Here is a 27,115-nt window from a genome sequence, read left to right as displayed (position 1 = left end):
GTAATTCCAGCGGCTTAAGAGGCTGAGGCAGGAGGATCATAAGTTTGAGGTCAATCCTGGCAATTTACAGAGATCCTGTCTCAAAATTAAAAACAAAACAAACAAAACCCAACCAACCAACCAACCATGGATGTAGCTCAGTGGTGGAGCATCCCAGGGTTCAATCTCTAGTAAAGTAAAATAAAATATAATACAGTAAAACAAGAAAGAAAAAACAAAGGGGGGGGAACCCTTGAAATGTATGTAAAGTTAGTTAACATTCTTAAAATCTTAAAACCTGAGCCTCCGTTGCTAACAGACCTTTCACATGAATAAAACTAGATCCTGAGAGCCAGGCTGAAGCTCCTTGGGCTAGGGCTGAATCTGCTCAGCCTCGTATTTCTGAAAACCCAAGCCTCTGTCCTCTGACCCGGAGGAGCACTTGGAGGACTAAGGGGAGGGGGATTCAGCATGTCATTACTCATGTGCTCCTGGGTGGCAGCAGGCTGGGCAAAGCGGAGGCCACGCTGTGCCTAGGAGCAGGGGTACAGGGGACACAGGACAACTGCATGCCCACTGCCCAGGTGTGCCCCTTCAGATGTCTATGAGCACAGGCCTCAACTTTCCACCAAGCTCTCTCTACTGTTATCCACCTAAAGACTGGGCACAATCTGCCCTCTGCATCTCCTTGCTCAACACATCCTTTGGAGCCTTCCCGTCTCACTGCAGGAACAAGAGGACTTCTTGGCCCTGACTAGTGTGTACCAACAGGCCTTCTCAGAGCCCTAAGAAAGTCTTCCCTGTAGTTTGTTCCCCCAACTGGTTTCTGTTTCTGCCATCCCCAAGTCCAAGTTTCCGTGTCCAGCAATGTACCTGTGTTTACAATACATGTGTCCAGGGATTAATCAATAGTCCCCATGACAATTTTTAAAAGTGGGTGGATTCCCAGATGCTTTGAGACTGTGAGTGAAGACTGTGGAGCTCTCAGAGCACAGGCAGGGGCAGCCTGCAGACAACTCTCTTGGGGACTGGATGTTTGAGGAAGGCACAAGCCTTCCTACCAAGTCATATTTCCTGCCTGCCCCTGGTCTCCCTACTGCCCCTCTGTCCACATTTCTCCTCTCTATGTAGCTTGAATAACGCCCTGTGTCCTCCCACTTTTCCTGGTTTTGTAAGTGGCATCATTGTGTTACGTATAGCTAGCCATGAGCAGTGGGGTGCATGGCAAAGTTATGGGTTTGCTTTATGTTACTCTTAACGTTTTCTAAAGTTTAAGTATTTTCAAGGCAGATGAGTAAGTAATTTGTTAATTTTAAAGGACTTAGAAACCTGAATATAATGGGTGGTCAGGTCTGATGCATGGGAAGCAGCAGGTGTCTGTTTAGCTGTATGTGGTTTCCACCTGTGCTGTGGGCCTTCCCCCAATGTGGCATCTCAGTTTATGATCTTAGGAAATAGCTTTGTCCTGTTGAAATCAAAGATAAGTTCCACATGTCTCACTGACTAAATCACAGTGAGGGGAAATGACTTCTCAGTAGGTCTACCTTTATGTCACTTGCTTTCAGAGAAACAGGTTTAATCAGGCACAATTGTTTTTATTTACTCCAAGGGGAGAATCATAAATACCCTACAAATACCAAAGAGGAATTAAAAGAATTTGCACATGGGAGGACTACCTTGCACTCTATTTCTATCATGGAAAATGAAAGCTATATTGTTGTACCTGGGCCTCAGCCATTTCCCCAAATCATTCCAGGATTTGTAATACAGTTTTAAGCATTTTCTGGAGGGGGATTTCCCCAGGAATGAAGAGCACTAGGTGGACAAGAATCTGACAGGATCCTGCTCCTTTGGCAGAAGGGATGTTCCCTGGAACCTTGTGGGGTGAGTCTAAGATGACTATGGCGAGGCTTCTTCATGGAGCTGTTCAGTGAGTGTGGTTTTAGTGTGTAGTCAAGGTCGTATGCACCCTGATGTGCAAGGTATTCTTCATGTATGCAAATCCTTTTCATATGCACCTGCTTGCAAGCCCGCACTTGTGGGACCTGTTGGCACTGTGCCTGTGGGAAGAAGTGGGGTGGAGGTATTGCCATCTGCTCTGAATAAAGCATGACAACTATCCCACTAGGCCTTGCATCTTCTTTCAAATGCTGGAAGCCCAACCAAGCCTTTTGTCCAGGGCCTGAGCCTCAGCCAGACAAACCTCCAGGTCTGGGGAAGTTGCATGAGTTGTGTTGTCCTGTGGAGGTGTTTGGGCTTTGGAGTCAGGGAAGTTCATCTTGATACCAGCCCATCTGCCCAGTAGATGTAGAGCTTTGGACAATTCCTTGACTGAGAACAGTTTTGTAATGCTCTTCTTCAAAGAGGCATATGACCCTGAATGTAAAATCATGAGCTGTTATTCATCCTTCCCAGCATCCAACCTTGACAATGTGTTTTTATAGCGGCTTTCGCCCAGAGGCAGGATCTTTATTTCAAACCTTGGATGTGGGCTGGCCTTATTTACCAGGGTCAATAAAATTCCATGAAAGTAACAGGACACCAGCTTTGGGTCTAGGCTCAAAAGACTCTGAACGCATCTTCCTTTCCCTCAGAACCCTGCCAGCTCCATGAGAACAAAGTCCATGTTAGCCTATTGGAGATGAGACATCTTGGGGAGAAGAACCAAGGAGCCCAGGCTACAGCCAGCTCCCTTCAGAAGCAGTGCTGCCTGGACAGACAGCAGAATATTTGCCTGAAGGATCTTGATGAGGCTAGAAGAATGTCCCACCTGAGCCTGGCTTAAATACTAACCAGCTCAATAATGAGCATGTGTGTGTGTGTATGTGTATGTGTGTTTAGTGGTAGCTAATACATATAACCACCGAAGATCAGATGCCAGGATTCAGCAGTGTGTTAATTACAAGTAATCTAGAAAACATCCTCTATGTACTGATGGCCTTTTCCACTTATTTAAGGTTGGTTTTCTTATTAGCTTATTGTGAATTATACAGAAATGCATGTAGACATGTGTATGTACTATTGAGGCTGAAACTCAGTGTCCACAGCTTGGGGGAAACAGACAACCACACCCTGAGGATTAGGGCCAAGTCCAAGTTGCAAAATTAGTATTCTTTAGTAGTCCTCCATATCTAAACTGTGAGGTCAAGGCAGTGGCAGGTCTGAAGACATGAGGTTCCATCATTCTGAGACCCCATTTTTATGCTGTTCCATCTTTGGGAGAAATGGAGTTGTCAGGGTTCTGAGGGGAAGTGCTGTGCCTCTCCCCTGACTCAGGCAATGGCAAGGCCCTACTAAGGTGGATGGCGCAAGGCGTCCATCCTCTGGAGGAGCGCAGTATGTTTCTGGGAATGGGCTGGTTTGTTTTTGTATTCCTTTAATAAGTATAGTTGCGATTTCTCATATGACCATTAAGTATGAAGGAAAAAACATGACTTTCCCAATTAATGCAACTACTTCTAAAGCATAGATCTGTTTGCTCTAAATGCAATGACTCAGCTGTGGAGCGTAAATTGTTAATGTCTAATGAAAAACTCCCTGTATTCCTGCCAAGGAAGTTTTTGAGAAATTAAATTAAAATCTAGAGAAGAAAAATTAATGTTAAGAAGACAGATTAGTGCTTAGTACTGGGCAACTTGTTCCTGTGCACAATGGTTTGTGCTCTTACTCTTGTTTGATTAAAATTAATAACAAGTCAACCACTTGCCGTGACCATGGCACCAGTTCCAGTCAGTAAGTCAAGAAAGAATAGTCAAGGTATAGGCCAATAGTTTGGGACATTTCTAATTATTATTAAAAGTTAACTAAGCAGAAACAGCTCAAAGCAAAACTCGAACTGAAATGCTTGCTTATGCATAAGCCAAGACACATTCTTCTATTCTAATTGTTTCTTTGAATAATGATTCCTGTTTTGTAACCACAAAGTACTGTGAGCCTGCCAAAATGAAAAGTATATATGATCAACTTCACAAGATTGGGATCAACACCTTCACTTTGGTGTCTGTGTTGTTTCTCCACCCCCCTTTTGTCGACTCCTCACCAGATCTCCTGAGACCCCCTGTTGGAGCTGGACTCCGACAGGGAAGATGCATTTAGGGTCTTTTGAGTCTAGACCCAAAGCTGGTTCATGGCATTTTACTGAGCCAGGTAAATAAGGCCAGCCCAGATGGATCATGAGACATCAGCTGGGAAGCAGAGGTGAGAACAGAGACCTCAGGCTTTGAGTTTCCTGCCGTCTCCTGGGGCATGGACTCTCTATATGTTGGGCCTCATAGGAGAGGCTGGCATGGAGGGGATGATCCTCACTTGTGGCAGATGGTGGGACATGGTTTAGATCCTTTTATCCACACATACCAGGGGAATCAAAAGCAAAAATCCATCATAGGGAGGTGGAGCTTCAGAGCACATGGGATGTAACTGATTTGATCTGAGAGCAACTAGAAGACTAAAAGAGAGTAAAATTTGAAAAAGTAGTATCAAAATTAGTGGTATCCTATATTTCTAGGTGAAATATAGGGATATTGTTCATTATATGGATCACATATAAAACAATAATACTTTTACACATTGCATCAATTTCACTTGGGTTTTGTTGCTTTGTTGTTGTTTTGTGCTACTGATTAAACCCTGGGCGTTATGCTTGCTAGGAGAATACTCTAAGCTATACTCCTGGTTGTTCACATGTTCTTTAAAGTATTGTTAAATGTGGCTTTTGGGAAATTTAGAATTACATAAATGATACCCATTTCCATTGAATGCTATTAGGACAAAGCACGTTCTGAGACGGCCTTGCCTTTGGAGCCTAGTCAGTAGACAATTACAACAGGGTAAAGCACCACCTGTGAAAACAAAGCAGGGCATCTAGACCCCAGTGATTGCAGGAGCTGCTGGAAGTGCCTGCTAGGACAGCAGAGTCTGCAGGACATCCTGGTCCTCACACACCTGTGTATTGGTGAGTAATTCATCAAGAGCAGAGGAATGCAACCCAATAATGTAGCAGGGTCTTGTGGCTTTTAATAAATAACTCAGTAACTGTAGGAAAACAGCAGGTGGGCCAGCCCTGGGAATAAACATGTGGAAACAAAGGGGGCCCATTAAGAGACTCGTGGAGATCCATGGGGCTAACTTCTGACAGGGTCAGCTGGATCAGTGTACAGGTAGGACTTATGGCCAGAGGTGCCTCAATATACATCCAAGGGACATTTCTTCAGTCATGGAGGCACACTAAGGTACAGTTTGCCTGGTCTTTGACCCCAGCACCTATATTAACATAGGACTGATTTGTAGATGAATTTCCCAGATTGGGATGGGCACCATGACAGCTCCAGGAGGAACCAACTAGGGCGTGGACATCATGGAGGTGGAGAAAGGAGGGGAAGGAGGTAATGGAGGTGAAAGGACCACCTAGGACGTTGACGTCATGGAGGTGAAGGACGTCATGGAGGTGAAGAAGGGTTACACATCTTAGTGGCCTAAGACCGCAAAGGATGGCCCGCATTTCTCCTGGAAAGCATCGAAGGGTAAGAAATGTGGAAGTGGCGTTACGTTTCCCGGTCGTTCTCTCCTCTTCGCGGAGCCTTACTTGATTCCACTTGTAACAAAAGTCTTTTGCTTGGCGGCCTCGTGTCTGACAGTCACATCTTCTTCCCCTGGACACAGAAGCGGGCTGTGGAGCCCCAGCTCTCCTCTCTGCTTGGACACGCGAACCCTCACCAAGCTTGATAGCTGCCAGAGTCCCCTGTCGCGGACTCGGGGCCAGCGGGCCTGGGATCTGGCCTCTCTCCTGGGGGGGGGGCGGGGAGTGAGCGCGAGACGTCTAGCTGCCCCCTGCTCGCGGCCTGAGCGCTCGGCCCGCGATCACCCTCCAGGCCCGACAGACTCCGCCTTCGTTTTCGCAGCTCAGGGTCTCCTCAGCAGAGCAGCAGACAGGAAAGGCATGAATCGTGACATTTTAGACACACTTGTAGGCACACTGTGTGCGACGGCATGGTATCAACGTTGTATGTACTTCGAAGTCACCTTCGTGACCAGGTAAAATGCGAAGTTCTGACCGGGTCTCTTCCCTGCACAGCGAGAAGCGCCCTCTGGTAAGGGATGGGCCAAGAACCTATCACTCTGGCCCAGGTCAGCCAGCGATTGGGTCACAGTAGCTGTCACTCAAGGCTGGGGCGGTGCCCGGAGGCGGTCCTTGGGGGGGCGCTGGGATTGTCCAATCAGGAGCGCAGGCGGGGCGGAAGGCGGGCCTGTCCTCTCCCCCTCCGCTCCTCCCTCTCCCGGACTTGCCTCGGTTGCCCCGCGCCGGAGGACTGCGCAGTCTGAGTGCCCTGGGAGCCCCTTGAGGGACTCCCCTAGGGGAGGACAACCGGTCACCCTGGAGGCTAAAGTGGTGAGCGTGCGGCTGGCGGGGTCCGGTCAGCGCCTGCCTTGGGGACCTGGCTTGCGGTGAGCTGCGGGGCGTGCGGCCGAGTCCCGGCTGGCGGGTGGCCCTGGGCCCGCTAGGCGGCGGTGGCGCCTGGTGTCGGGTCCCCTCCCTGCTGGAGACTCCAGGAGCCTCTCAGCGAAACCCCCGCAGCTCCCCGCCCCAGAGGGCGCTGAGCGCGAGAGGGCGTCAGGTGGAGGCTGGAATCTGCCGCCGCCGCAGGGGTCAGCAGTGTCCTGGGCCCTCTTTGCTCCCCAGGAGTCAACTGTGCATCCTCCAAACACATATCATTTCACATGTACAGGAAGCAGGATCACAAACCCACTTTCCCGTCCCCCATCCTCTCTTCTCCTAGGGCTATCTTTAAAAATCCAGTTTCTCCCTGCATTTCAAGATTCCAATTTCCCTTTTAGTTGACAGCATTGTGATCTGTATGTTCCCCGCGGTGCATCCAAGGGGACACAGTATTGTAATTGTCATTTTTTTTTTTTTTTTTTTTTACTGATGACAATTTTCAAAAGATTTGTTTTCTGTTGGTGAATGTTTTCCATAAGAGGAAAGCAGAGGGGGCTGGGATGTGGCTCAAGCGGTAGCGCGCTCGCCTAGCATGCGTGCGGCCCGGGTTCGATCCTCAGCAGCACCACATACCAACAAAGATGTTGTGTCCGCCGAGAATTAAGAAAAAATAAATAAATGTTAAAATTCTCTCTCTCTCTGTCCCCCTCTCTCACTCTCTCTTAAAAAAAAAAAAAAGAGGAAAGCAGAGAACAATAACCTGGAATTGCACTATAAAAAGTCTTGTGCCTTTTTCCTTTATGCTCCCTAGGCACCTGATGTCACCCTCTTCGAGACTTGAGGATGTGTTGGATGTCTCCTGAATTCAAAAAATGAAATCCACAGGCACAAAGGGTTAGAGCCAAGTAAAGGGATTTATTAGATATGATAGCGTAGGGCTCCCACTGGGGGAGGGGTCCCAGGAGAGTTGCTGCAGCCTAGGAGTTTATGTAAGATCAGAGAGGAGTTGAGTGGCCTCAAAGACCCTAGGTTGGAGATTTTAAAGGAGAGGATCTTTGAATCCAGTCACCCCAGGGCACTAGCTCTAGAGATGTCAAGAAGTCACACTAGTATACCTGCCTTGAGGCCAGGCTCAGTGGGCACGAGCTTCACTCTTAAGTCTCTCCTAATATGAAAGCTTTTTCTCCAGCCTGGTAGGGAACACATCTAACAGCAGGGAAGCCAGTGCTGGCTGGGACATGAGGATGCTTCAGTGACATTAGGGACACACACCACAGCACTCACCTCCCAAAACCACATCACACACCTCCCCAAACCACATCACAGCACACACCACAGCACTGACCTCCCAGGACCACACCATAGTAAGAAATGCCACAAGACCTTCAGTTGTTCTAGATCCTTTCAGACACATGACAGAAGTCATTAGTGAGAGAAAGATGAGAAGTGCATTAAAAGTGGGAATGCCTTCATTTCCCTGCGACATTCAGAGGTTCAGGATGATGCACCCAGAAGATGTGTGTATTAGCTTGATCTTAAGGTGTGAAAACACATTGATTTTCTGGGTTAAATTTTTCATCTTGTAGTGTAAGTATTGTTTTCTATTGTTTTGTTAAGAATTTTTGTATCTTGGCAAAGAGATTTATGTACACTGATATGTAGTATAGCATTATGTATACGTGGAGTATATATATGTGCATATACCTGTGTGTGTATGTTATATAGGTTACAGTACAGTTTTGTAAGTAAATAGTGTGTATTACATAAAACTATTTTATATGATAAAAATATAAAATATCATATAAAAATTTATATGATAGTGTAATTAAGCACTATGTAATTAGTATAGTACATAGTATTTTACAGCATCATATTATAGTATTAAATTCTTATTGATATATAGTATAAGGTATTTCCATTTCCTTTTAACCAGCCCTGTTTGAAACCACATATTTTGAGGGAACCAAGAGCACCTCACTTTGATGTTACTGCAAAGCTTTGCCCCCTGCCCACTGTTCTCTCTGCATCCAATGACAATCCCTCTGTGGGCCCGGATGGCTTCCCGTGCCCTCCTCTGCTTAACTCTGTGTGTATATAATACATTTTCATTTTTCTTATGTGTCCAGTGGGGGTGTTACGTGTTTGTCAAAGTCACCCTGGGTGCTAATTCATTTGTAGCTAGTGGTATGAATGGGAGGCTGTTAGAAACCTTTGCAGCATAAGCAGAATGGAGCGAACATGAATGAAAATAGCTGCTCAGCTTTTACTAATTGCTCTTGGTGACTGGTTACATGGTACAGAGAAACCCACCTGCATAGCACCTGCACTTTTTGATGGGTTTGGCTTTGGTCGGCTCACAGTTACTGATTTGTACCTGGTGTTGCCATTTCTCCCCTCACATGAGTACTCACATTCCCTACACATAATGGTTCACTGGCTTTACCCACTGAATGCCTTCCTCCCTCAAGGCAGTGAAAAGAACAGCTTCAGTCCTGATTAACAAGAGACAGGCTAAAAAGCTCTGTGGATTCTGCATTTAATTTGGGAACCATCACTAATTGCTTGGGATACTCCTGGGAGAGGCCCAGGGATGGTCTTTTGTGAAGTTTGAGAAAGAAAGGGATGCTTACCTTGAGAAGAACTAAGTACATCACCTAGTTTCTCGCAGTTGTTATCATGGAGCAGGCAAGAGTAGGGCCTTGCTTGTCTCTCGTGTGATGATCCCCTTACAGCAGTAGTGTGCACCCTTCTGTTGAGGGGCACATCCATGATGCCTGATGGTCTAAGTGCTGATAGGTAATGCATGAGGCATTAACCCCTTGTGAAATCTGGGAGGAGTATCTCAACCATTCATGCAGCAGAAAACCCCTCACCAGTGTGTGAGTTGTCCTTAGCACTAATGCTTGTCAGCATGCCAAAGTCTCATGGAAGAAGGCTTGCTGGCCTTAGAAAAATCACTTACTACAAGTGGGTATTAACCTACACAGAAATAAGTCTCATTAATTGAAGGCTGAAGTGGTGTCTTCCGGTGTGGGTTGCTGGGCTTCTGAACTCTTCACCTTAGCCACACACATGCGCACTAGCAGTGATCAGATGGAGACAGTACTGGGGAAGCCTGCAAGTTTGCATCAGTGGAAACCCAAAACGTCATAAATCTCAGTGGGTAGGGAAGGGAAAAGTGTCTTGTGCAGTGATCAGATCTAGGAACCCAGTACCTGATGGCTTGGCTCCCGAAGACCCAGCAGTTGTACTGCCACGGCCACTACTGCCTGTGCCTCTGTCTCAACAAGTGTCCTGGTACCTCTGTGTAGGTGGCTCTCCAGACATCTTGGACCAATGCTGTTCTCCCTGTAGTTCTCAAGAGAAAACAAAGAGGGGATGGGTATATAACTCCACAATGGATCCCTTTCTTCACGTGGGAGAGGCCCTATGTTCAATCCCCAGTACTGCAAAACAGTAAAACAACAATAAAAGAGCAAGTGTAGCTGAGCATGGTGGTGCATGTCTGTAATCCCAGTGGCTTGTGAGGCTGAGGCAAGAAGATCGTGGGTTCAAAGCCAGCCTCCACAACTCATTGAGGACCTAAGCAACTCAATAAGACCCTGTCTCAAAATAAAAAATAAAAAGGGCTGGGGATATAGCTTGGTTATTAAGTGCCCCTGGGTTCAATCCCTGGTACTAAAGAGCTCCAGCAACTAGGCGTGATGGCCAAAGTTTCTTAGGACTGGGAGAATGTGGGCTCTAGGGCTTGGGAGTGCTGGCCCAGGGGTGTGACAGGCTCCACTTTGTGTCTGAGTGTCAACCTTGCTGCTTGCTCATGGGGACATTGCCCCCTTCCTGTTTCCTCTCTCCAACTTCATGGCTGCAGGGAGAGCAGGTGAGCCTCCACATGTCTTGAGCCGAACTGCCTGCCCTTTTCCTTACTGCCCACCCTACTGCCCAGCTGCATACCTGGAAATGGGCAACTACTCTCTTGAGGATGAGGATCATCCCTGAGTACATCCTCTGACAGTTCCTGGAAAACAGCAGCTAGGGGGCAGCCTCGGGCAGTGTCAGCCTGAGGCCTCCCTCCTTCACCAGCAAGGCAAGAGAACTTCTCCTCGGCAAGGATCAGCACTGGGACGAGGACGGAGCTTTCAGTGTTAAGTTCACAACTCCATCCATTTCATGAGCTTTAATCCACCAGTGACTTTGATTTGACTTGGTGTGATTGTGGCCATCACAGGTTCTTCTACTCTATTTGAATGTCAGTTGTTACCATGTCTGACACTCTAGTCACACTACACACATACACGTCCACACACCACACTCTACAGGAAGGCTAAGAAAGAGTTGCAGTGGCCAGGTTCCAAGAGGCCTTATGAAGAGCAGAGAACAGATGCAAATACAGGATGACCTATTCAGGTGGTCAGAGAATGGCTTATCAACCCAGGAGCTGCCAAGGGGCAGCTGCCAAACAGGTGGCTTTACTGGACAGCTTCAGGGTCATCTGCGAGTGTCAGCTTACTGTGGGCCATGCCTCAGAGGAGGAGCCAGGACAGAGGAGGGCTATGTGGAAATCCCCTCTGTTGGTTTGTCACTTTTCTGGTATTTAAATTAGTTTAAGATAAAGTTGATGAAACTTAGGACAAGGTTTATGTCTGCCCATGGCCGGTGTGGTGACTGTAGGGGACTCATGGGCTCTAAAAAGAGCCTTTGTTCCTGGATGGCCATCGCGTGCATCTGGTAGTCAGTAAGCATGAGCCTTGTTCCCGCACATCCCATGCTCATTGCATTCCATAATAAAAAAAGACTGAAAACTATTAATAAGGAGACTCTCTTTCTCAGGAGTCCTGTTGTTGCTTGTCATTAATTGCTAAATTAAAATACAAAATAGCCTCCAGTAAACGTTCCCACTGTGAGAAGCACGCTCACCTGCAAGCCCAGAGGGTGGGCTAAGAGACACAGGAGCAGCAAGAAGCGAAGTTTCACTTTAATGATGGTCTTGCAAGATGGGGGGGTCTGCGGGTCCTGACCATGGAGCCCAGGCAGTCGATGCCCCTCACAGCAGCTTGTGGAGGAGACGGCCAGGTGAAGGCCAAGGACATGCCACCAGGGGGAGGTGCCTGGGCTTGTCCCTTCTAACACCTTCCCAAGAGTCCAGGAACACTAGAGCTGCAGGGCCATTGTCCTGCAAGTCAGGCTGTTGTCCAGGAGGCTGTCCTCCCTCAGAGCAGGGCTCCTGCAAAGTCCCCAGAGGGAAGAGGTACTCCCACTCCCAGGGACCCAACCCTCAGGTGCCCCACACCTGTGCTCAGTCACTGTGCCCAGCAGGGTGTGGGCCACAGACTCCAGGAGCCACTGTCAATGCCCAGGGTGCAGCACGGTGGACAGATGCAGCCTGGGGCAGAAGTCCTCAGAGAGCAGACTCCTGCGAGCCTACCATGGGCCTCTCTGCAGAGGGGAATGTGTTATGTCCATAAACCATGTCACAGCCACAGAAATCAGATGACAGGAGCAGTTTGTGCGGCTGTGCTGGGGGCTGGGGCTCCCCCGAGGGAGGGCAGCATGGATGTCCTTCTCTAGTCCTCAGATATGGTTTTTCTTTTTTACATAGGAGATATCTCTTTGTGTTAATTTTTTATTAGTGTATTATAGTCTTACATGATAGTGGGGTTTGTTTTGACATTAGTATATGTCTGTGAAATAGGATCTGCTCATGTCAGTCCCTAGTACTTCTTCTTTCCCTCCATTCCCTCCTCTCCCTGCTTCCCTTCCTTTCTTCTCCTGGTCTTCCTTCTATTTATTTATTTATTTTTATACTGGTGCTTTGCAGATCTATACAAATGTGGAATTCACAGTTCTCATATATGAACACAGCATTACTTTTCATCCTACCATTCCTCCCTTTCCCTCCCTCCCTCCCCACCAACCCCCTTCCACTGTTCCCCTGATCTCTCCTCTGTTTCATGGGGTTCCCCTGCCCCCCCTTTCCCTTTAACTTGGTCTAGCTTCTGTACATGGGAGAAAACATTTGACCCTTGACTTTCTGGGTCTGACTTATTTCACTTAGTGTGATATTCTCCAATTCCATCCAGAAGATGCCGTAATTTTATTTTTTATGGCTGAATAAAACCCCATTGTGTCACAGGCCACATTTTTTTTTATCCAGTCAACTGTTGACAGGCCCCTGGGCTATGGACATCAGTCTTCTTTCAGTTAAAGAGTGAAACTATATCATCAATCAAAAGTATTCTATGGCTCCAAAAGTTGTAGATTATTTGTTTCTGAATGAGGAAAACCAGGTCACTGATAGCATGCAGGTGCTTTGGACAGTTTGTAAAGAAAGACAAAGATGTGAAGAAATACACCAAGAGGTAAAGGATAAATAGGAAGCTGTAGTGTCCCCAAGCCAGAAAGAACAAATGGAGCTGACCCTGGGCCAGCAGTGGAGATGCCTTGCCCTCCTAGGTCCAGGCTGCTCTGAGCCCAGGCCCTCTGCACCAGCACCCAGGGGCTCAGGCCCTCTGCTCTTCTTCTGGCTCTGCACTGGCTCATCAAGAGGAACACAGTCCCCATACACCATCTGCAGGTGTGCTGAGGGCCCCTCTCCACGACCTCCCTGAAGCCCCACTCTGACTCAGGAGGCTCTATGGGGCACCAGTGAACACTGGCATCTGAATTTAAACTCTCAATCTCAACGGCAATTCCACCCTGGACTAGGAACTTTGTATGGGCCACCAGGAGGAATGGGAGCCATGAGTATCCAGGAAAGCACTGCTCATAGGCAGCGTCATCTGTGGACTCAACATTTCAGGCTGACCCAAGTGTCCTTCAGCTGCACAGCTGAGGATCTGAGCCCCATTCCTGTCCTCTCCTCCCTCTCTAGGCTTCTTCCGCCCAGGATGGTGGCCCAGCAGCAGCTCAGTCCAAGCTGGTGAAGCAAACTCCTCTGTCCACTCTGGTCCTGTGTCCACAAGGAGCCAACTCCCTGAGGAATTCATGAGCAGCCCCACCAATGTGCTTGCTGACAGGTACTCTGTGTCCTCCTGGCATCCTGGGGCCCTGCTGCAGGAAGAGGCCCCTCTAATGCCAAGGTAAGATGGGAAATAGTTTCTTATTTTCAAATGAACTTTTATGGAAATTTGACGTCACACATGAGAGATGACATGGAGGTTTCCTTGGGGGGTGGACTGCCTCTCTCATCATGTGACACTGGGCCAAGGAGCACACCAATGGCAGCACCATCCGGTCAGCTGTGTGGGAGGGACGTGTCCTCAGCCCCCATCTTCCTCCTGGGTCAAGAGGCTTGTAATTTCCCACCAAGACACATGAGAAAGGGCGACTCCAAGAACATCTCACTCTTTCCTTGGGTGGACTGCACCTGCCTTGGGGTCTTTCACTGGACATTAGCTCCCAGCTGTGTTTATAAAGCAACAAGAGAGAAAAGACCTTGGGCTACAGTGCACAGTGTCACCTGGCAGGTGCAGAGGGAGCCAGCAATGCAGGGCAGACCCCAGGATGGAGCTGGCCTTGGTGCTGCTCTGTGGTCCAAGAGGGCATCAGTTTGAGAGTTTCACTTGAAATATTTTGGCATTTTCAGGTCATGACTCTATATCCTTCCTCTCCTGGATAGAGGGACCCTGGCCATGCTGGTCAGTGCAGGGGCAGGCACTGTACCCTCATTTTTCCTCCTCATCCAGAGCTCAGCCTTGAGCAGCCCATCTTAGGCTCAGGGAATCTCTGATGATACACCCTTTAAACATCTGCTCCAGCTCAGGTGAGGAAAAGACCCTCTTCAGCTAATCTTGGGTCCTGCTCAGGGTGTGATCTAGGGTTGGGGTGGTGAGGGGGCTCCTGTACAGTGCAATGTGACCCCTTCCTTGCTCCTGCTGCCCTGCTCCTGTCCAGCACAGGGTGGCTGGGCCCAGATCTTTACATCTGTATGCAAATATGGCCCCTGCTGAGAATCCCTCTAGGACCTGGATATTGGTCTTCCTTTTTCGAATGCCCAGGCCTCCGGGAGTGTCAGGCATTTATGCCTGTGCTTGGGACCGGCCTGTTACATGACTTTCTGCACACCCTATGGTAGAGCAGGAGGAAGAGGCTCATCTTCCTCAGCATTTCACCTCTGAGGGCAGCGCTCCTCTGCCACGCCCTTTCACCCTAGGCTGAGATCTCTGAAACCACGAGCCAGAATGAGTCCTTCTCCTTCTAAGTTGTTCCTGTCAGGTATGTTGGTCACAGCAATGAAAAGGTGACCAGCAAACCTTCCCTATTACAGACGAAAACCAAGCAAACAGAATACACTTTCAGCTTAGGATGCTATTCTACAAGCAATTTTTCTAGTGAATATTTTAATTTTCATCCGTAGATTCAAAGAGTTATTCGATTACCCATTGGACTGATTTGAATGGACCCCTCCAGTGTGATGTGTCATTCTACAGAGCACAATAGGTCGTCACCAGATCTTGCCCATTGACCTGGGGAGGAAAAATAAGAGAGGTAGAAGGTAGAAGCAGTGAGTCAAGAATGTAAGGGAGGAGCTAGAATAAAGAGATGCAAAACAAAGAGAGCTGTTGAAGTTAGGGAAATGGAGTTCACTGATGGAGATTCGCCACAGTGTGCTCTTGCTGTCTTAGAGGTGGCAGGTGGGCCAGGGCGGAGAAGCTGTGGCCCAGGGCATCTGGTCGTTTTTTTTTTTCCCTATAAGTTGGTCCAGCTCTATTGAAATCTGTCACAGAAGGCACAATTCAAATAAGAGTCACAGGTCTTGGGTTGTAAGGCCTGTAAGGCTCTGTACCACTGAGCCACATCCCCACACAAGAATACAAAATGTATTAGTTCAAACTACAGTGTAAAAACAGATTCTAAAAATGAATAACGTGTCCTGATTAAATGTCTGCAAATGGTTTCTTCCTCTGCACTTAACAACTATTATGGCTCTTTAAAAAATTCAAGCAAACAGTTTGGAATTTAATGAGAAAGCCCACATTTATTACAATGTGGAAGGTGTCCACATTCAGCTCCAACCTTCACAAACTACTGGAAAATACTTTGAAAAAATAATTCACCTGTGTTTTTTTCATATCAGGGAAAATTAAACTCACATGTAATATCAGAAATCACCTCTTGCCTTATAAGTGCAAAATAGACTCCCCTGGCTTGAACCATAGTAAGCACAATTTGGGAAAAATAAAGGTAGCTGAGATAGACACTTTCCTTAGGAAGCCTTCCTCTGTTTTTGTGAAGCATTCTCTCAATCATGAAGCTGTTTTCAAAAGAATCCATTCTATTCCCAAGATTATAATTAAAACAGAAAGAACAAATCTGATGGTCCTTACAGCAAACTTCATCATGTCAAGGCAATCCCTTAACTCCTGATATTTCCTTCCATTTCCTACTAATAGTGTCTTCCCCCACCCACTAGGATATGTGAAGTTCTCTGTATTAGAAACCCTTGATTTTAGTTTTTTATTTTTTGTTGGCTTTATTTAAAACATCTTTTGAAAAATGTGCATAACTCTTCAAACCCTGCATTCAGTTTCCTGATATGTAAGGAATGGAAGCAGACATGTCCCTGGGACCATCTGAGGTTTATATAACTTCTGTCCAACTATTTAGGAAGGTCCATTGATTCTTTACAGATTAGAATTTAAAATAGGAAACAAATTCAGTTGTCAAACACCTGTTGATAATTGAAAACAAATCTATACCACATAGCAAAATTCCATTTATTAAACATTATCTCATGCAAACTTAAATTTTAAAAAATAATCATTTCATGCTCCAAAGTAGATCATGAACCTATTTAAGACAAACATGGTAAAACAGATTTTCCCATCTTTATTTAAAAAGTGTGACATTTTTTTAATATTTATTTTTTAGGTATAGGTGGACACAACACAATGTCTTTATTTTTATGTGGTGCAGAGGATCGAACCCAAGTCCTACCCGTGCTAGGCGAGCGCTCTACCACTGAGCCACAATCCCAGCCCCAAGTGTGGCAGTTTTGACTGAGAGGATAATCAATATTATAGCTCAAACCTGTTGCTAAGGAACACCTTGTGTGTTTGTGTAGGGGGTGTTTCTGGGATTGAACCAGGGCCTTGCACACGTGAAGCAGGCATTGTATCTCTGAGTCATGTCCCCAGCCCCAGAGAACACAATTTTAGACCTAGTAACAGAAAATCATCTGGTAACTTGACACATGACCAATCCTAAGACTAGAATGAAAGCATTCTTTTGTTTTCTGCCCTTTAGTGATTTTCAGAGGAAACCAGGTAAAGGCTTCCAGCTCAGTAGAGAAGACATTGTTCAGACAGGGAGGATGTTCTTTGGCAGACTCACAGGCAGTACCGGGAGTCTGGCACCAATGGGGCTCTCACGACTCACTGTTTTGTGCCGGTTCCCCATAGCCGCCTCTCCCAGCATCATCGAGTTCACAGGACCATCTGGAGCCTGCTCCTGATTGCCCACGTCCACACTGCCTGCCCTCCTTCTAGCCCGCATCCCAATCTGTGCGAAGATCCGTCATCCAGACGTGTTCCATTTACATACTTCATGGCATTTTTTTTTGCCTCTGCTCTTGAATAGTATTCCACAAAACAGAATCCACATACTGTTTTTTTCTTCACTTTATACAGACCCATAATGATCTTTTTTATTTCACCACTTTTGCTAAAGAGTTCATAAATTTGTTTTTCAGTTGTGTAAAAGGAAAGATTTTCAACATATGATGTACAACTTTTCTTCAGTAATTTTCCTGTTCTTCACTGTCACCCCAGAAGGGCTGGTCCCTGCATTGGTCAGCTCCACATGGCAGTTGCTGCTCAGCGGCTTCAGGAGGCCACCTCATAGTGCAGAGGGCAGGAATCTGATCTTCAAGTTCTTCATCCATGTATATTATTTGAGCACTGACTTGGTCTCAAAAACCAAGTTACAAATGGTGGACATGAGTGAGAAGATAGGCCTGCAGTATGTGGCCAATCTTGCTTCACCACTTGAAAAGGAAGGAGTTGAACCCTATGGACTTGGTCTGGTATTTTCCTCCTGTGAAAAAGTTTTCTTCCCATTGGAGTGTATGTTTCCTTCAACTCCTGAAGTTGGGAGGTCCAAGGACCTCCTACCTCTCTCTACTGCTCATTGTACACGTGAGAGGCCATGACTATTATTTTATCACAGGCAAGTTTGGTGGCCAATCAACCAACACTAGTCCTTAAAACATTCTCTGCCTGTTTAATGTAAGGTCTTACATTGGGGTTAGAAGTTCTCATTGATCACCTCTGTGGCCAGACAGGACTCTTCTCTGACGGTATGTCAGGATGGAAGAGCACTTTGGAGTATGGCAGAGGGCTGGTTTCTCCGTGCTGTCTGTAGAGTGACGGGTTATTACAATGCTTTGTTCCTGAGCCAAAATGTTTTTTGCATCAGTTACTCATTTCCCCTCAAAACTCTCACTCTGTGGTAAGAATTTGGTTAGAATGAGCTATTTAGTATCATGAGAAACAGGGCTTCAGGAAGTTCACTAGTCCAACTGATACCTTTAATTGGAGCTTCACTAGGTTTATGACATGGAGCTGCCATTCTCTATTATGAAAGCAGAGTTGCTCATGTCTGAAACTTCTGGTCATGATCTAAATCATTCTCTTCACATTAAGGTGGGAGAAACAGAGTTAAGAGAATAGGGCCAGGGCCGAGGAGCGCTAGAAACCAGCACTTGGTGGAGTCTGAAAGTCAACTCTGACTTCTAGTCCAGCTTGGATGTTGTTGCGGGAAAACAGGGTACTTAGAGATGCTTAGCAATGAGAAACAAAGTCCTCTTCCACCCACTTGTCCTCTTTGGAAGCACAAAACAAATAAAAAATGAAACCCAAGCTGCACAGCCAGGTACTGCTTCTCTTATCCAAGGTGCAGGAGCTCCTGATTTTCTGAAACACATCAACTCCCAGCTGACTTTTCTGCATATATTTAAATAAGTGGACACTTACAGGTACATCTTGTTCTCTGTAACACAAATAATTTCCTTCACAGATGATGAAATATAAAATTGTAAGTGCCAAAATATGGAAGTAGGAAAATGGAAAGATGAAGGACTTATATAGAATGAGTCCAGGGAAGTTGAGCACTAAGAAACAGAGAAAAGTTTCCCCGCTGTGCCCGAAGAGCCACGATCAGGACAAGGTGGAGTATGAGCGTGGCTGAGTGCGATGCACTAAGCTCCAGAACAGAAATAGAAAAGAGTGAGCAGTGTGCATTACCCTCCAAGGGGGAGCCAGGGGTGACTTTCAGAAGAGCTCATCGCTTCATATGAGGATCTCAAATAGAAAACACATAGGCCCTCATAAAATGTAAATGTGGAAGAAAAGATATGATTTAAGATTGTCCAGTTTGTTTTATTAAATCATATCTTTAGGATCTCAGCAATGAGGGACAGGAAATGTGTGCAGCATCCACATTCACAAACATCACATTATCACTCTTTCATAGTCATTGAATCCATTGTTCCAGGATGATTTGAGGAAAACGCTATAGTAGGAAAAATAGAGGTAAATCTCCAGGTGTTGGTGTCTTCCAAAATTTTGGCATGTACTTTTGTGTCTACAAGTTGTTTTGACAGAATTCAGCTGAAAAGTTATTGTATATAGTCAAAACTATTTTTTCCAACAAACACTGATGTCTTTATGGAACTGTTTCTATAAGTGACAAAAAAATCACTTGTACAAATCAGTTGACATTGAAATAATATTTGTAATAAAATGAAAACCGCATTTGACAAGTTGATTCTTTGGAAAGCCAGAGGAGCAGCAGCCCTTTTGCCAGGACAGAGCGTGGGCAGGACCAAGCTCCTGTGAGTCCAGGAGAACGCACAATTGTGAAAAGCAGGTGGGTGGGGGGGCTACTGCAACCTCCACTGTTTTCCCACTCCACCCTCAACGGGTCACTGTTCACACCCTCATGTCAAATACCAAGAATTCCACACAATGCTGGCATGTGGGTGACCTTTAAGTATCCAGGCAGAGAATACTCAAATTCAAAGGTGATGAGGAGGTCCTCTCTTCTTATTTTCAAAGCTTTAACAGCAAATGCAATATCTTTAGAAAGCGGTTACCTTTCTTGAGGCCAAACACTTTCCCAGAGCCCTCTGCAGGGCTCCTGTGACGTCCTTGTTCCTCAGGCTGTAGATGAGCGGGTTGAGCATGGGCGTGAGGATGGTGTAGAAGGCAGAGACTGCCTTGTCTTGCTCAGGGGTGTGGTAAGAGTGGGGCAGCACATAAGTGTACATGGCGGCCCCGTAGAAGAGGCTGACCACCACCATGTGAGAGGAGCAGGTGGCCACGGCCTTCCGCCTGCCCTCTGCCTCACTCATCCTGTAAACAGCAATAAGAATCCTGGTGTAAGAGGCTGAGATGACGGAGAAGGGAATGAGAAGCATCAGGATGCAGCACACATACATGGCTGTCTCATAGGCTGAGGTGTCCCTGCAGGAGAGCTTCAGAAGGGCAGGGACCTCGCAGAAAAAGTGGTTGATTGCCCGAGAGGCACAGAAGGGGAACTGCATGGTGACTGGGGTGAGCAGGAAACCGTCTGCAGACCCTCCCAGCCAGGCGGCCACCACGATCAGCAGGCAGACCTTGCGACTCATCAGCACAGGGTAGCGCAGAGGGTGGCAGATGGCCACGTAGCGGTCGTAGGACATGAGTCCTAGGAGGAAGAACTCTGCCCCTGCCAAGGTCAGGTAGAGGAAGTGCTGGGCAGTGCACCCTGCAAAGGAGATGGCCCTCTGGCTGGTGGCCTGGTCCAGCAGCATCTTGGGCACAATGGTGGAGATGTACAGGATGTCCATGAGAGACAGCTGGCTGAGCAGGAAGTACATGGGGGTGTGCAGCCGGGGGTCTGCACGGATGAGCAGGATCATGGTGGTGTTGCTGGCAATGGAGATCACAAAGACCAGGAGAATGAGGGAAAAGAGCAGCCAGGGGAAGTGGCTGCCACTGAACAACCCCAGGAGGACGAAGTCAGCGTACAGGGAGCTGTTGCCCCACTCCATAGCGCTGCAGGCTGCACAGAGGGTGGGACTCAAGCTGGAGAAGTACAGGTGGGCTTAGAGCATCATGGAGTGGCCACGCCCAGATCCAGGCTCAGGCTTCTGACCTCACGAATCTTGGAACAGGCTGGGCAGGTGTCTTGTCCCATTACAGCATCATCCACTCAGGAGCAGGATGCCTGCCCAGCGGCCTGGCCTTGCTAAGTTAGAGGTCCTGAGGCAGCAAGCTCATCTGCTTTTGTTTAAGGACATTCATCCTCTGTCTCTCAAGCACTGTCCTACCTGGAGAGGAGCCGTCCTGCTGGACAGGGTAGAGTGGACGTGAAAAGACTGGCCAGCCCAGCCCTACCCTGCGCCAGGCTTTGGTCCTCACACTGCAGGTTCAAAGCCCCACAAGTCAGGAGCACTTTTGTGCTGTCCACGGGGAGACGACCATGTGGGCTCCACCTGGTTTGCAGGTTCTTGAAGGTTTTCACACTGTAAAACTCGATGCTTGACGTGTTTATCAGGTGCTCAGTGTTGGAAGGCAAAGACTGCTAAAGTGTGAACACAGAGCCCTCACTGTGAGGGGCAATCCAGAGGTCAGCAGAGAAAGGCTGTTAAGGGGGAAGTAATGTTGAGGAACAGGGCTGTTATCTTTCCCTTTCAGCAGAAAACTATGGGTTATTAGCACATAACTTACTCACCTGTGAAGTGAATAAAGGCAGCAATTATGATACAACATTTTAATAGAAAAACAGAAGGGATGAACTGATTTAAATAATATCAGGAGTTATTATCTCCCAAGTTACTTTGCTCTTAAATTTGAAGTCAGATCATGCATACTTAGCCATTTCAGTTAAATAATATTTTACCACAAATATGAACACTATAGGTCACTTGGACAGTTTATGTTGTCATCACAGAGAACTATATTGCGCAGCCTGGTGTCCAGGAGTCCCAGGAAGCTGCTGAGATCTTGAAACATTAAAACTGAGGATGTACTGTAACTACATAGTAATTGCAGAGGTCTGGTGACTCATAAATAGTAAGTTACATTCCCCCCACACCTCATGAAATACTAGAGGACTCTCTATCCACTCCACAGAGAAAAAAGGTGAGACCTTAAGAGGGTCAGAAACTCCCCAGGGCACAGGCTCTGCTGGTCCAGGGAAGTCTAACTGCTCTAGGCTGTTTTTTGCTGAGCCAGAGTGGACAGAGAGTGTCGTGAATTAAACATGCATTAAACCAGTTAAGTCATCAGTACCTCACCCTGGGCAAGCCAAACTTTTAGGTTCTGAGTGGACCTAAAAGACTGTGAAGACCTGGTCCCTTCTTGCAAGGAGCACAGAGAAAGGATAGGAATTGTCCTTGCAGTGTGTGTGGCAGGGTGTCCTTCAAGAATGGCTTTGATCAGAATCTCCAGGGTTTTGACTTCTCTCTGGCTGGTGCACAAGAGAGAAGAGGAGGGCAGAACAGGGAGAGGACAGGGCAGGGCAGCAATGCAAGCGGGAGCCCAGGGCTGCACACAAGAGGTCCAGTCAGGACCCCTGTGCAGTTGGCCACAGCCACTATGGATGGATGTCAATTATGAAGAGTGAATCCTCAGCCTGCCTCGTCCCAGGAGCCTGGCTCCCTGTGCTCTGTCCAGCTTCCCCTGTCCTGAGACATAGCTGGTTCCCAGCAGAGCTCCTCTCCAGCTGTTTTCCTGATGTATGCCCTTTCTAGTTTTGCCTTCTTTCTCTCCACTGTCTTAAACCTCTGGGGAAATTAAATAAAAACACTCAGCAGCATTCCAAGTGATGGAGAGAGAGAGCGAGTTGCGCTGACCTTCAGCATTTTAATGAGAGCAAGCCCCGTGGAGAGCTGTGACCATTAGTGCACTACAGATCCAGGGAATGGCAGGTGGTCAGTGGAGACCAGGCACAGAGACTGCCATTGATCCATGGTGAATGCCAAAGCCCAAGAACACTAATGGGCACATGCGCCTTCCTGTCAGGGTGTTGTCCCCAGCCCTGACCACGAACATTCCTGGAGCTGAACTTGCTAATGAGGCCTTGGAGACTTCCCAGCCTTGCTCACAAAGGGAAGGGAGATTGGAGGCTCATAATTCCTTATATTTTAAGAGCATCTTTGTTCTTCTCTGTCAGTATTGTCTGTGTCCTGTGTTTAAACCATTATAAAGGAGTATAATAGCACTGATGAGAATATGGGAAACGAGAAAAGAGAAAGAAAACCCCTGGGATACTCCATGCCCTTGTATAAAAATCGTTATGTCTATGCATAACTCATGCTATTCTACTCTATTCCAGTCCATTATTTTATTATTTATGGTGGTGCTATGAATTGAACATGCAAGCACTCTACCATTGCACCACACCTCTGTGCCTAACTTAAACTTTAGCATTCTTCCAATCTGATATGTAGCTAAGTCCCTTTTCTGTGTAGATGTGGGGTGTCTTCTCAGATTACTGTGGTGGTTGATTGATGTGACATGCACTTTTGAGGGCTCCTTGTTTGATTAACAAGCACATTGCTTCTCTGTTTGCTTATGAAACACTGTATCGTGAGGTTGCTTCTCTGGGTAGGTGGTAGAAGGTGGGTTATTGGGCTTTAGAATCCTGTCACCAAAGTGCTAGATGGGCTGCTGACCAGTGATGCCAGCCAACCACAGAGCACACTCAGGGCTCCCTGCTTGCCCAGCTCTTAGCAAGAGCATCTATATAGTCATTTATATGATTTTTATTTATGACTAAGAAACCTGGGAATGTTTTCATGGGTATATTTTTCCTCTCTATATATTGGGATTTGATTGCTCATGACATTTGCCCTTTTAGGGATTTCTCAAAATTGGCCTGCTCTCTTTATAGAATAAGGGCATTCTCCTTCTAAGTGTGATATTTATTGCAACTTCTTTATCCAAACCATTGCTTTTATTTTGACTTTATTTGATTTTAGGCAAAGAGCACCAGCAGTGGCAGCCCCTGCTGGCGTCTGTCCCCAGCTCTCATCTGCAATACAGCAGATGCAATAGCAGGGAGCTGGGTGTCTTTATCTTTTCCCTTTTGTATGCAAAAAACTTGAAAAAACTGCTCTCTCTGAAGAACTGACACAATCCTTGGTGACCAGCTAACTCAGAAGGTGTGTGACAGTTCAGGAAGGCTGGCCTAGACAGGATGTGAGGACAGCTGTCCTCTGGGAAGCAGGGTGAAGAGTGACCCTCCCATAGCCCATAATCCTCGGCATGATGTTTCCCCAAACAGTGTTTCTATTTGAAGTCCACTTGTACTTGTTCCATAAAAGACATAAAACAATGCCATCAGGGAATCTTTAGAATGGAGGAGGAATTTCAACAAAGCCAAGGAACCATCCTTCCTTCTGAAGTCAGAGCAAAGGCATGGCCACTTTTGTAGTGAAGTCTCAAGAAACCCTGAGCTGAGGTCTTCCCTGTCTTCTATCCTGGACATCTGCTTTCCCATGGAGTTTGGCCTGGGAATATCATGAACCTCAAACAGAGTGGGGGTCAGAAAAATTCAGCCCCATCATTCATAAGCTTCCTGATGTCTGGCAAGCCTCTCACCACCCAGCACCCTTGCCCCGAGTACCAGATAGAAAAGTGAGGGGCCACACTTCCCTGGAGTTGATGCAGAGGGCTGTGTAACTAAACCACCTTTAGAGACATGAATGGCCCGAGGAAGTGGAAGAGAGAAGACAATCAGACAAACTCCTCTCCCTGTAAACATTTTAAATCATACAGTTGAGCACTTGGTTCCAATGATGAAAACTCTCTTGAGTCTTTACATTGAAATAAATCTGCCAAGGATTTTCCTGAGCAGAAAATCATCAACATTCTGACGCACACAGTATGTAAGTGAGACCCTCATGTCAGCTGACACAAGAAATGCGGTCAGAAGGTAGAATTTATGAGTCACACTGATTCATAAACATCTATAATTAGGATGCTGAGACATGGCAACCTCAGTATTACCCAGGGTTTCCCTGGTTTTAATAAACTTTCCACTAAGTCCAGAGTCTCATAATTAAAGCAGCCTGTGATTGATGGATATGGAGTTCTCAAAGTTACTTACCTTACACTGTAGCTTTCTCAAGTCTGATAACCCGAATCTGAAGATTAAGTACCTGATGTTCAGAGAAGAATCTTAAACTAGTAAATGTGATTGTTTAGCTTTTCTTTGCATGAAGCACCAGGGAGCATGAGAGGCAGAACACAGACCTTCCAACCTGAAGACGTTCCGTGCTGTGAAGAGAAGCAGAGCAAAGAGGAACAGAAGGCAGGAGACGCTGCAGGCGGGAGCGGCTGCTGAGTCAGAGTGAAAAGGTGCAGTGGCCTGGCCTGGAGTGATGTCCTCTTGGTACAAGGGTAGGCAGTCTCATAGACTTTTAAACTAGACAAGGACAGGCAAACAAATCAATGACCTGGAGACAGAACAGCCTGAGTCTTAAGTGCCCAACAGCAGGCTTGCAGAAGTTGTGACAGTGCTACATTATGTAGGCTGCAAAACACACAGAGATGGAGGGGCTTAAATAGGAGAGCTTGCATCATGGTGTGGACCAGTGGTCCCATCTGGAAGGAGTATGACATCAGAATGTTCATCCCTATGGGTGTCTTTGTCCCTAGACTACAATTACACAGTGCACATAAATGTGACAAGTCTCTTCACCCTACTTTTCTTTTAATTAAGGAAAATATAACCTTTCAATTTATATGGAATTACAATAATTAAATTGTCCCCATATAATTTGGGTTGTGGGTCCCTGAAATTCAAACTAAATTGCTTCTTTTCCTTGACTTTTTTGTGGCATTACTTTGGAAGTTTCTTTCCTTTTTCACATCCCCAATCTATATGCATTCTTCTCTTCAAGGAAAATCCAAACTTGTGAAGGCAGTACTGTCTTGTCAGAGATACTGCATTTTGGGGCTGGGGATATGGCTCAGTTGGTATAGTGCTTGCCTTGCATGTACAAGGCCCCGGTTCAATTCTCAGCACCACATACACACACAAAAAAAGATACTGCATTTCAGGCCATCACTTAAGCATTCGCTTGGCATGTGATCTTCATGTCTTATACATTAGGAAGCTATCAGCATTGCAAAGCACTTATTTGGGATGGTATCTGCAACATCCATGTTATAAGGTATGATTTACTGCAGCTTTGCAGGCAGGATTGTATGACGGGGAAAAAACGCAGGCTTTGGAATTTGCTGCTTGGGTGTGAGTCTCAGCTCTGCACTTCCGTGAACTTGAGAAAGTATCTAACTTCTCTGTGCTTCAGTTTAGCAGATAATCAAATTTGAACTTCTCTGAATTGTTATGAGGATGATCTGAGAATATACATCCAGCTCCATGGTTTTTTGGCCCATACGTGTAAATGTCAAATAGTACTGGTGATAGTCACAGTATATGTATGTTTTTATGTTTGGTTGTTAATCACAGTGTTATTGGTGAGAGATCGTGGACAGGTGGAATAGGAATTTGTGATGGGTGTACTTGTCCTGGATCCTCATCACAGGTGCAGATAGTTTCTTCAGAAGAGGCTGGGGGGTTGCATATGTGTGACAATGGCACTGAGAAATATCAGGACAGTGGGAGGTCACTCTGTAGGGAGCAGGGCCAGTCAAACTAATCTAACACAGCACTTTGGAAGATGGAAATAAGGTACTTGGCTCACTCTGAGTGAAGCCAAATTGCTGCGTAACGCTGTCACACAGAACAAGGGCTAAGAGCACAGAGCTGGGCTCAAATCTGCCATTCAGTGGCATGACAGGGGCTTAAAGAAGCTGCATGTGCTCAAGGTACTGACCCTCAGGCCCACAGATGCCTGACAGGTGATTGGAAGCAGGACGAGGCTGGGCATCTCGGTTTCCAAGTTGAGTCTGTCTCCTCCATCACCTTAGCTTGCTTTGCAGAACTGCTAATCATTAAGGAGCACTCATCAGAAGCTTGTAATGCCAGGTTCATTAGACCTACACTCTCCTGACTTTTCTCATTCTGCTTCAAGACTGAGGCAAGACCTGCAGGGTCATCCCACAGGCAGCTGTGAGAGCATCAGGCCCCTAGGGTGGTGCCTGGCAGTTCTCAGCCTTGTCCTACTCCTGAGCAGCAAGTGGAAATTGTCTTTCCCTTCTCTGGAGCGCTTCTCAGAACAGGAACTGGGATAATTATCCACCAGGCCAATGAGACCAGGAGGCTTAATTTGGCAGGCCTCTTGCCCTGCCCAGATTCTTCCTCCATTTCTACCTATAGCACCTGTAGGTGCTGAGGTGCTGTCTTCCAGCATGCCCCTCCCAGCACAGCCTATTAAATGGAGTTCTTTCTGGGTTTCCCATGACCTTTTCTGCTTGATTACTGGGGCGAGTGTCTGGACCTTGTTGTTGGATCCCCGACAGGCTGCTGGCCTAGGATCCCAGTAGTGAGGATTGCTTTGAACAGGTGTTTGTCAATGACCTCATCTATTATGAAGAGGAAATGGTGTGCCTCAGAGCACTGTGAGGGTTAGGGCAGGGTGCTGGCCACCATCATTCCTTTTTTTTTTTTTTTTTTTTTTTTTTTAGTGGTGCTGGGGATTGAACCCAGGGCCTTGTGCATGCAAGGCAAGCACTCTACCAACTGAGCTATGTCCCCAGCCCCCATCATTCCTTTTTTCTCTGTGCAGCTGGGCACCACTCCACTGGGGTC

General features: G+C 46.7%; 1 protein-coding gene, 1 long non-coding RNA gene and 1 pseudogene across 12 annotated transcripts in view; 1 reads left to right on the top strand and 2 right to left on the bottom strand.

The window, feature by feature from the left end:
- The first annotated feature begins 6,204 nt into the window (after positions 1-6,204).
- The window catches only part of LOC110597157 (uncharacterized), a 134,005-nt gene continuing 113,094 nt past the window's right edge, over positions 6,205-27,115 (top strand). For 7 of the 11 annotated variants that reach the window (XR_013440491.1, XR_013440482.1, XR_013440478.1 and 4 more), the window contains exons 1-3: positions 6,205-6,364; positions 13,281-13,488; positions 13,995-14,171. This is a non-coding gene — a long non-coding RNA (uncharacterized LOC110597157). Of the gene's footprint in view, positions 6,421-13,280; positions 13,489-13,994; positions 14,172-27,115 lie in introns of all 11 variants that reach the window. The other 4 variants (XR_013440486.1, XR_013440493.1, XR_013440492.1 and 1 more) reach the window with 2 other exon arrangements.
- On the bottom strand, positions 16,521-17,096 carry LOC144378615 (nuclear cap-binding protein subunit 2 pseudogene; annotated as a pseudogene).
- Positions 19,488-20,441, bottom strand: LOC101971297 (olfactory receptor 2T27). Its single transcript, XM_005341433.4, has one exon. The coding sequence runs from the start codon at positions 20,439-20,441 to the stop codon at positions 19,488-19,490; it is 954 nt and encodes a 317-aa protein (XP_005341490.2).

This window comes from Ictidomys tridecemlineatus, chromosome 1, assembly GCF_052094955.1.
Source record: "Ictidomys tridecemlineatus isolate mIctTri1 chromosome 1, mIctTri1.hap1, whole genome shotgun sequence".
Classification (NCBI taxonomy): Eukaryota; Metazoa; Chordata; class Mammalia; order Rodentia; family Sciuridae; genus Ictidomys; species Ictidomys tridecemlineatus.
This window is presented reverse-complemented; position numbering and strand designations above follow the sequence as displayed.